General features: G+C 34.7%; 1 protein-coding gene across 1 annotated transcript; it reads left to right on the top strand.

Moving 5' to 3' along the window:
• Window positions 1-2,735: 2,735 nt before the first annotated feature.
• Window positions 2,736-9,154, top strand: LOC140813476 (uncharacterized). The gene is made up of 5 exons (XM_073171957.1): window positions 2,736-3,913; window positions 4,002-4,759; window positions 4,836-4,925; window positions 7,747-8,502; window positions 8,608-9,154. Exons 1-5 carry the CDS (start codon window positions 3,829-3,831, stop codon window positions 8,731-8,733), a joined length of 1,815 nt encoding a protein of 604 aa, XP_073028058.1. The 5' UTR covers window positions 2,736-3,828; the 3' UTR covers window positions 8,734-9,154.
• The last annotated feature ends 2,348 nt before the right edge of the window (window positions 9,155-11,502 follow it).

The following is an 11,502-nucleotide window of genomic DNA, read 5'->3' as shown; positions in this document are numbered from 1 at the left end:
AAACAGGGCTGAGCGGCCCCAACAAATAAGTTATATCTCAAAAAATATCACGCCCAACGTGATATTTCAGGCATAATATGTCAAAACAGTACAAAATTTATCATGCCACATAAGTGTGTATACTATGCTTGGGTATATCAGTCAGTATATCACATACCTCACTAAAACAAACTGATATAAAATTTACTCGTCTGAACCTAGACAATATCAACATATTGAAATCAGTATCATGCAAGATTTAGAATTAATAAACATACTTCAAAGTTCTTCCTAATGATCCTTAAATCACTATTTAAGGCTTTAGGATTGTACATACGTCCGTCATCAGCTCGCTGATGACATCTTGATCTGTGTGTCATAGTTTACCAACTTCTCTTCGAGTCGACACTAGCTACGAAACTTTTAGAAATTAAACTGTCTTAGAAACTGGCTAGAAAAACCTAAGATATATGGTTAGAACTTGAGAGAGATTTAACTAAGGGAAAGTGGTGTATGAAACAAATGAAATCAACTTCTATTTATAGACTAAACATCAATTCTATAAATCATGATATTAAGGACTAGCATAGAGAACTCAAATAAGAAAGCAAAAGATGTACCCATGGCAGCTGGAGATGAGAAAAATATGTGGGGAATTGCTTGGGACTCAAAATTGACGGTGAATGGAACCAGAGGTAGAATAAGTCACCCAGAAAAGATAGTGTATTGGCTATGGAAGATCCCGGTTGAGTAAGGGACATGGAAATCAGGAAAACAAGAGGAATAAGCAGCTGAAATCAAAATGAAGTACGAGAAACAATGGCAATAAGGTTGATCATAAATGCAGAAATATTCCGAGAACGAGTGAGGGGAAGAAGCTTGTGTTGCAGCGATTGAGCTAAGCAAAAGATGTGGCCAGCGATGAGGATTAAGGCACCGAGCTATGCGCTCCAAAGAAAGTAGAAAAACAGACGACGTGTGTGGTATTAAGGCAACAACAACGAAAGATAAAGTATCTGTGGCAGCCGCAAATGGCAATTCGACAGCGGCAATGGTGAAAACCTGCAATTTAGTGGGAAGATGTTGGGTGAAGAGTACTTGCAAATTTTGAGATAATCGTGAAACCTGAGTTTTAATGGAGTAATCCAGAATTTGAATGTGAGCATTTTGGAAATCTGGATCTTTGCAGAAATTTGACAAATAAGAAGATGAAACTGACAGAAAAATCTTTTTGAAATTTTGGGTAAAGTTGAAGCATAGCTAGTGCGATCTAATTTATGGAAGGCAACTTTGACCTCATTGTTTTGGAAAAATAAAAAGTAATGGCCTTAGAATTTGAATACATGTATTTTGGTCCGCAGGAGGTATTTGCTAGTACAAAAAAAAGTTCAATATTTGAAAATCCCATGCCCTAGAAAATAATTGACTGACAAGGCGAGACAGAAAAACCCATAAGTTGTTCACAATATTTTCAACGGGTCAGAAAATCGTGAGAAAATGCAGGGAGTTGAAGAACTGCCCAAGCAATCAACAAAAAGAAAATTAACAGAAACAGAAAAACAAAACTCAACACATCAAGCTAACATATATTAAAGCAACAACTCTTCAAATTTTAGTTTTTCAATTTAATTATTTTCATCTTTTTATCCATGTTACAATATTCTTCAACGTTTTATTCCAGTTTGTAGCAATTTCCATCAACCTTATTATATTTTTATGTCTTATAGATTCTTACTGGTTATTATAAATTCAAAAATCACCTTGATAGTTTATTTCCTAGATTTCACTGTCAGTTTTCTTGCATTCCCTTGTTTTTAGTATTTGTTAATTTAAGAGATCATAAAAAAAGTCAAATTTAGTATATATTTCGCTTGAATTATTAGAAGTTAGATTTTTATTACTTTTCACTCAAACTGATGTATTTTCCACTAGCCACGCCCACAATTGACATAATTTTGTGAAAACGACTATATAAATAAAAATCATTCAATTTTAAATTGGATTTTCAAATATAACATGGATAATTACCTAGCACTTACTATATATGATAGATAAACTTTCCGTTTTATATGTGTGGACTGCGACCACATATGTTACTATTCGTTTTTGAAGTCGAGTTAAGAGAGTTGGATTTTCATAAAAAAGAAAGACTTTAAGATAAAATTATAATTCAAAATCATGATATAGATAAGTCTTGTATGAGATCATTTAAGGAAATTTATATTCGTGAAACAAGTTGACTCGATCTATATTTACAAAGAAAAGTAATAATTTTGGTATAAAAATATTTTTTTATTATAAATTGAGTCATATTATATATTCATATCACAAAATTAACCCATTAGACAGTCGCATATGATTTTTTGTATTGTATTAAATAGAATATAATGTTTAAAAAGTTTGTCTTGCACATTCATTCTCAATATTTATTTATCTGTTTATTATCAAGTACAATGATCATATGACATCTAATCATTGTTATCAAAAACATTTTGTATGTCTATATCAAGTTCGAGATTTAATTATAACTGTCACATTTAAATCGTGAAATTTTTTTTAATAATATTTTAAATATATAATAGACAATATGTTAGAGTAGGTTCAAAAAATTGGTATGGATTAGGATTAACTTAGTTAGAGAGTCCTAGTATTGAAGGGTACTTGATCCGACGATTAGGATTAAGATTGAAACGAAGTAGGGCTGGCTATACAACCACTCTTTTTATATGAAGAACACAACACACACAATATATATATATATATATATATATATTTTCTCAACACACCCGCAAATACATACAAAATCTGTGTAATCTTCTGCTTCTCCTCGCTAATATTCGCAGATTTAATCCTCTTCCCATCTCGTTTGCTGCGTACCAGGCCAAGGATTTCCGGAGGAAATAGATGACATTTGGCTTTTTTTTTTCTCTAGAATATTCGACGCACTTGTTTTAGACCCTGAAACGATAGCATAACTAAAGGCGGCGTGTGCAAGGGATTAGGGTTTTTCCTTAACACGGAAGACTGTTTTGGGTATAGTTTCCCTATATTATATTTTATTCAGCGCGTTGGTTTCGGTCTATTTTTTAAGTTTTTCGGGGTATTATACGACTGTTTCCGAGTTTTGATAAACTTCCGTGCTGATCGACTGTTCGAATTCCTGGCTTATTTTGGGATTTTTCGTTGTTGTTTGGTGGATTCTAGGGTCTAGGGTTCGGGTCTCATGCGTTTTGTCACGTGGGTATAGATTTATTTTGAAGAATTTGATCTATTTGGGCATTCCTTGTGCATGGAGTGGGGTAATATTTGACGGGGTTTGTTGAATTTGCTTGTTATTGATGTATGAGTGTCTTCCTGGCTTGTTTTCCTTGAGCATGGAGGACATTCGAAGCTGCTACTTTTAATGCTGTTTCTGGGCAGTTGAAACGTGATTGAGTTTTGGTGGTTTTTGTTTTGTTAAGTTGAATGTTCTGTTTGGGCTGATAGAATATTAAAAATTGTACAGAGCGAGAAGAAACCCTAGATACCCTGTATAGGACAGTTCAAATTCTTTGATTTCTAATACCAGTTTGTTGGAGCATTATATTTGGTGTCTTTAACTTGCATTTTGGGGATCCTGGCTATTAAATTTTGAAGCTGGGCGTTAAGCTGTTGACAGAAGAAAAGGTGGATTTAGGGAATTAACAATATAGAATAAAGGCTAGACCGACTACGGTCAATTTTGTGGGTGCGGATAAGCTGTGCTAAATTGGTATTGGCACATGGCTGCGGAAGGGTGGTAGTTATTCTAAGAGGACAAGTTAATTTTCCTCCCATTTTTTTTGTATATGATAATGTTTAGCACTAGTTATGGAAAAAAGTGAGCCGACTTTAGTACCGGAATGGTTGAAAAATTCTGGAAACCAGAGCGGCAGTGGGTCTACTTCGCATTTAGGTATTTTCATCTTAAATAAGAATTTATTTATCCAACTTTTTCAATCTTTCGGATCTACCTATTTTTAATGTTTTTTGTTTTGTTTTAGATGATAAATCTGCACCCAAACTTTCAAGGAACAATTCATTTTTGAGTAGCAATGGTCATGATTTTGGACGATCATCAAGTTCTGAAAGAACGACCTCGTCATATTTCCACCGGAGTTCCAGTAGTAATGGCTCTGGAAATCTGAGGTCCTATAATAGTTTTGGCCGAAATCGGCGTGACAGGGATTGGGAGAAAGATAGACATGATTCTCTAGACAAAGACAAGTCAGTGTCTGGGGATAGCTGGCACAGGGGCTTTTCAGATTCATCGGGGAACACCTTTTCTGGTAAATTTGAGTGGGATGGGTTAAGACGATCTCAGTCTGCAATTTCTGGGTCGAATGGGGACACGTGGACTAAGAAAGTTGTAACTGATTCAAGCAGTGTAGGTGGAAACAACACTAGTGGTTTGCTTACCAAGGGTACTCTTGTTGGCAACGTGAACAAAACGAGATTTGAGAGAAATTTTCCATCATTAGGAACTGAAGAAAGAGCAGTCATTCCGGAGGTAGGAAGAGTCCCATCTCCGGGCTTAAGTTCTGCAATTCAGAGCTTACCTATTGGTCATGCTGCTGCAGTTGGTGGCGAAAAATGGACATCTGCTTTGGCAGAGGTTCCTGTGTTACTTGGAAGCAATGGAATTGGAATCTCGTCTGTGCAACAGTCTGCTTCCACACAACCTGCCTCGGGCACAACCACCTCTCTCAATATGGCAGAAGCTGTAGCTCAGGGTCCAAGCCGAGCTCCGGTTATGCCTCAGGTAGGTTCCTTTCTCCGTTATCATTGAAGATTTTCGAGTGACTGCGCTAATACACACAGTGTTCATTCTGTTACAGATATCTGTTGGAACTCAAAGGCTCGAAGAACTGGCAATTAAACAATCTAGGCAGTTAATTCCAGTCACACCATCCATGCCAAAGACTTTGGTAAGAGTGGAACTGTACTTGTTTTGAAATTTTAGAAATATGTCATGATTCATATGGTCAGTTGACGAACTATATTGATTTTGATCTTTCTTCTAGGTGTATGGGTCAGTACCTGTCTCGTTGATTTAATTTTTTCTCCCTTTTAGGTAAAAAAAAACGCTATAATGTTCGTATCATGAGTACATAATCGGAAGGTTTTTCATTACAATGGAAATATGAGATTATTCACAAGATACGCTTAGATGTCTCATGATTCTTATGAAGTTTTCTGTACTAGTTAGATTCAGATTGCTAGAAATAGACATGACTGGAGGGGGGTCTTGAATTGTTTCTTCTTTTCTTCAACGTTGTGCTGTTTTAGAAGTATCTTTTTAAAATTGTCATAATATTCTTGTCATATCATAGTAGATTAAATTGTGGTGTTGATCTTGTACAAATTCGCTCGAGGACACTTTTTACGCTGTAAAAGAAGCCTAAGCGATAGATGGAGAGTTTTCTGTAACATATGATGTCTGTTGATGGATATGGAAGTTTGGACGAAACAGTCCTAGAGTAGCTCTTTAATTAGGCAATCAAACCATATAATCGAAAAAGATCAGCAAGATTAATCACTTTTGTCTGCCTTGTGTGTGTTTTTGTGTTTTTTGAGAGGAAATCTGCCCTTGAAGTCTTGGTAAAACTACATTTATATTAACTATGATTTTTCTTTTAGCACCAGTAGTGAAATATGTAGAACACTCTCTCCTAACTGCCTATTATGCACCTTGGCTAGAATTAGAAATTCGATAATTGAGAGAAAGAACGAGAAAAGTGGAAACTAGAATTGTAAGGCTTTGAGCACCCTCACCTGAAAAGAAAAGGAAGCAGATTATAATAAGTGGAATATCATCGAAGAAACAAAAGCCCCTGTACTATTGGAATGATTTTAGCTCGAAAGTCTTAGAAAATGTACTATGTCCTTGGTTTCGATATTTTCATCGCAGAACAAAATCAGGAACTTTATCGATCGTAGATAAATAGCTTTTCGTGCATGAATAAATCTGGGGATTGTGGTAGTTGAGGTGAAGTTCCAACTTTTTATTGTACGAGGAAAACAGAAACCAATTGGTGTATGTCTTGTACTTGAAGAAGCTTAAAATCTAATATGATCTTATTTTCCCACCCTTTTGGTAAACAGCTGGCTTGAACTTCTTAATGTTTGTTTCTCCTTTTGTTGGCTAGCTGTATTGATAACACTGGGTGGGTTGCGTTTATTTTTCCCTGAATTCATGAACTCAATCGCCTGTATTTTATCAGGTATATCCACATGTCGTTTTTCCAAATTCCAATGATGTAGCTAGTTTCTAGTAATTAATATGAGACTATCATTATGTCATAGTGGTAAAATCAGTGGTTTGATGGCTGGCTACTTTCTGTGAAAAACGAACCACAATTTTAAACTGATCAGATTTTTCACCATTTACTGTTTCATTAACAATTCTCTCTCTTGAAATTTAAAAAGAAACTCTTTGGTAAGTTAAATATTTTGATTTTTAAACTCTTTAGTAAGTTAAATATTTTGCTGTCATTCAACCTTGAAAATCATTCCACTCTGCTGTGTTTTGGCTTTAGATGGTTACGTTTCCTTGTCCTCTGGTCAAGATGGTAAAATTGGACTCCTCTGTCTATTTTGTTGTTACATATGTGTCAACTTTTTCATTGGTAATTCAATATTTCTTTAAAGTGTAATGCTTTTCAAATTTCAACTTCTTATCACAAGTTTACCCTTCTTCTCATCATATTAAAGACTGATTGAATTTTTTTCCTGACGCTCTTTTCTAAGTCCCCGTTGGAGGAAAATTATGTGGACGTGTTCCTTTTATGATTACTATTAAGTTCTCTATAACTCCATGCTTTATATGTATTATGTTCTCCACAATTGGAATTGTGGGATATCATGTGCCTCATAAGAGTATTCCATGATCTGATCGAGGAAGTTATTTTTATTAAACTCTAATAATAAATTTTCTATGAAACATAAATAAGTGCCATGACAAGTCACAACCTCTATGAATATTGGATTTCCCATGCTTCAAAGCTGCTAATGAGATTTGCATGCCTGAATTTCTGGTTACGCTTCAATCTTTTTGGTCAGTACCTTTGTTCTGAAAGACCACTTAAATTAGTTATACTACTTCGTTTGTTGCAGTAGGACCCCTGAATTTGCATGTCCTTTCAAATAATTAAATTGATTTTTATATTGTTAACATCACCATTTGTTCAGAGTCATCCCTCTGTCCATTGATCGACAATAACTGAAACGTCATGTTATTTTTCTCGTGTGTAAACCCTTTTTCGCTGACTGTTAGCAAAAGGTTGGAGATATATGACTTGTGGATTGTTGATGTCTTTAAACGGATATGGTTACAGATTGCAGCACTTTACAACATGCCTGGTTTCTTGTTTCTAAGACATTGCTTCGAGAAGGGGCCAGGTAGAATGTCACATATAAAAAATAATTAATATGATGAGTCACTCATATGTCCTTGCATATAATAGAGAGTAAAATTATCTGATAAGCTTGAAGATGGTCATCAACTACTTTTCTTTCTGTTCTTGTGATATTAGTTTGTGAACAGGTACATTTGTCAGAAAGTATTCCCTGAATGAGCTATATAAATTGTGCACATCATATATACTCTTTTTTTTGTCGAAAAGAGTGGGTAGCTCTTAATCATTTGGAACTTTATAACTTTTGGCCATTTACTTTCCATTGGTTTGGCACTATCCAATTGCAGCATTTCTCGTGAATATTTGTTGAGTATGCTCAACTTTGCTACAGGTTTCAAATTCTTCAGATAAACAGAAAACTAAATTGGGCCAGCAGCAGCATCCCATAACTTCACTTCCCATTAATAACTCGAAGGGTGATATGTCTAAGTCATCAAATGCGGGGAAACTCCATGTTCTCAAGCCATCACGAGAGAAAAATGGGGTTGCTCCTGTTGTGAAGGACAATTCGAGTCCAACAAGTGGTATCAATGCAGTAATTTCTACACTTCCCACTGCTCCATCTGTTGCTGGTGCTGTAGCAGCCAAGGGCTCACCAAACATCCCAGCCCTGAACCGTAAGCCTGTATTAACTGTGCTGGAGAAGCGAACCACCTCTCAAGCTCAAAGTCGAAAAGAGTTTTTCAACCTTGTGCGAAAGAAATCTATGGCGATCTCCACTTCTGTTACTGATACTGAGAACTTTTCCTCAGTTATGGACACTGGGACTGCTGTATCCCCGCCACCTTCAGAAACTTCTGAAAAGGAGGATGTACCTGCTCCTAATACTTCTCAGATTGATGATGCTCAATCAAGTGCAAACCTGAGTGATGACCTTTTGTCTGAGAAAAGAGCTGATGTGACTTGCATTGATGATACTTGTATTGTGCCGAAGTACTTAGGCAATGGAAAGAACGCTAGCATGGATCCTTTATTTTCGGAGGAGGAAGAGGCTGCCTTTCTACGCTCTTTGGGTTGGGAGGAAAATTCAGATGAGGGTGGACTTACCGAAGAAGAAATAAGTGCTTTCTTGAAAGATGCGCCTAAGGTATATAATACAACCTTGATTCGGATATATTACTTTGTGGTTTATTTATTATAAAATTTGTCATATTTGTTATCACTGAAAAATGCTCTTCGTTTCATAATGCAGTACAACTCAAAACCAGCTCTGAGAATACTTGAAGTAGTGCAGCCCAAATTTATTGCATCATTAGACTCCCAAATTACTGGAATTTCTCCTGGATTGAGTTCTTCTGATGCTAAGCTGGAATCTTGATCTGCTAAACGCTGTTTGTTTGACTGAAAATCTTATGTTGATCGAGAAGATGAGTTGTTGTTGCTTCTTGGTTCTTTTTTCCTGATATTCAGTGCTGGTTGGGTATATGCTGTAAGAAAAAGGAAGGTGGGTTGATATTTTTTGTCTTTGACAGAAGTGGAATAGGAATAAATTACCGATGATCAAGTCCTACAATCACTCTTGGTGACGTCGTTTTCACGGTGTGGGTTTTAGACTATTCATGGTCATAAGCACAGAGATAGAATAGGTTTTAATCTATCAAGCTACTCGACGACATTGCTTGTTTGCAAAGTCTGGGTCTTTACAGTTTTGGGGTTAAATGACGAACAGGGAATTTTTTTGAACAGATATTCACCCTTTCTTTTGGTTGATTAAAGATTAAAAGAATCAAGATTACGCATATGTTCTTTGTTAATTTTTATTCACTCGTATATTTCTGAGCTTGTGCTTTTTTTCAGCCATTTGAATGCTTAATTGGCTAAACCATGGGATTTTTCTTGAAGAATGATTGATGGGTGTGTTTCAAGCAGCTGTCCTAATTAGTTCCAAAAAATTGAGTGTTCAATAATTGCAAGTTCTTCCAATTATTGATAAGAAATAATATTTCATAATTTAAAATATTTGAATTATAATGTTAATTTTTATTTTAATTTATTGATGTGATGTAAATACATGTTGATAAGTGGTACAAAGTTAATGAGATCCTATCTATGTAGGCATTATTTTCATTTCATTTCAACGGGTAAGATCTTGTCATACATACAATTTTAAAAAAAAGTGGGTGTTATATATGCATGGCAAATCTTGGTCATTCGTCTTATCATGGGGGCAATCTCCACATAGGTAGGATGAAATAAACTCACAAAATATTATTAGACATGTCATGGTAATAATTACAATATATGTGGGTAATTTATACTATCTATACTATATTATTAAGTGTGAGGACATGATAATACTACCTAGAGAGGATATCAATTTTTTTTGCCAGTTTTACTCTTATATGATATTAATATTGCACTTTTTTTTTGTTTTAATTTCAATACACACTTTTATTTTTATTTTTTTTATTTCAACTATTTAAATATCAATTTAGGCATTCCATAATTTGTCAAATTTCACTTTAGTTCATCGATAATACTAAAAAAGATTGTACACACGACGCGTATGTAGAGTAATTAGTTATTATAAAGTAAGAAATATTATAGTAACTATTTTTTTATATATTTAAATGCTCTTCCTAAATTAACCTAAAAATACTATTCCTAAATTAACCTTCACATAACAAAAATAATATCCAGTTTAGTCATTTTTGTTGTGAAAAAGTAAAAATTTATGGTAAAAATTAAAAATCTCAAACTCCCAAAATTTACCAAACTACACACTTTATAATATTTTTCTCTCTACTCAGTTGTGATTTTCTTCACAAATGAGAGATCTATTTATAGGAAATCTTTACAAATAATCCAAAAATAAAATACATCATTACCTACATCATCACACACTAATTTTCAATATTTACAACTCTTATTTTCAACATTCAAATATTCAACATTCAAATATTCAATACACAAATTTTAAATATATTTTTCAACACTCCCCCTTGTGATGATGATCATAATGATTGTCTTCATTACGTGTTTTTATACTGCCTCGTTAAAAACCTTACTAGGAAAAACCCATTGGGATAAAAACCATAGTAAGGGAAAAAGAGTGCAGTCACATAAACTCCCCCTCATGTTGACACGAACAATTCTTTACAAATTTCGTAGATTGCGCATCCCAATATTATATATGTGTTTTCTGAATATTGACGTAGGAAGTGCCTTTGTGAAGAGATCTAATGAGTTTTCACTTGATTGAATGTGACGAACATCAATACATTTATTCTTCTCAAACTCTTTGGTGAATGCGAAGAACTTAGGAGGAATATGTTTAGTTCTGTCGCTTTTTATGTATCCTTCTTTCATTTGAGCAACACATGCAGCATTATCTTCATATAGTATCACAGGCTTCTCCTCGAATGATAATCTGCATGAGATTTGGATATGTTGGGTCATTGATTTTAACCACACACATTCACGACTTGTTTCATGTAGTGCAATAATCTCGGCATGATTTGATGAAATTGTTACGAGCGTTTGTTTCTGTGAACGCCAAGAAATTGCAATGCCTCCACGAGTATAAACATATCCAGTTTGAGAACGTGTCTTGTGTGGATCAGATAAGTATCCAGCATCGGCATACCCAATTATACTTGGATTAGCATCTTTTGAATACAAAAGTCCCAAGTCTGTCGTTCCTCGTAAATAACGGAATATATGTTTAATTCCGTTCCAGTGTCTCTTTGTTGGATATGTGCTAAATCTTGCCAACAGATTCAGGGCAAAAGATATATCAGGCCTTGTACAATTTGTAAGGTACATAAGGGCACCGATGGCACTTAGATATGGTACTTCTGGACCAAGAATATCTTCATCATCTTCACATGGACGGAATGGATCCTTTTCTATGTTTAATGATCTAACAACCATTGGAGTACTTAAATGATTTGATTTATCCATATTAAAACGTTTAAGGATCTTTACTGTATAATTTGTCTGGTGAACAAACATTCCGCACTCTTTTTGTTCAATTTGTAAACCCAGACAATACTTGGTTTTTCCAAGATCCTTCATTTCAAATTCTTCCTTCAAGTATGACAAAACTTCTTGAATTTCCTTTTTCGTTCCAATGATGTTTAAATCA

Source organism: Primulina eburnea, chromosome 15 (genome assembly GCF_022965805.1).
Source record: "Primulina eburnea isolate SZY01 chromosome 15, ASM2296580v1, whole genome shotgun sequence".
In the NCBI taxonomy this organism is placed as follows: domain Eukaryota; kingdom Viridiplantae; phylum Streptophyta; class Magnoliopsida; order Lamiales; family Gesneriaceae; genus Primulina; species Primulina eburnea.
This window is presented reverse-complemented; position numbering and strand designations above follow the sequence as displayed.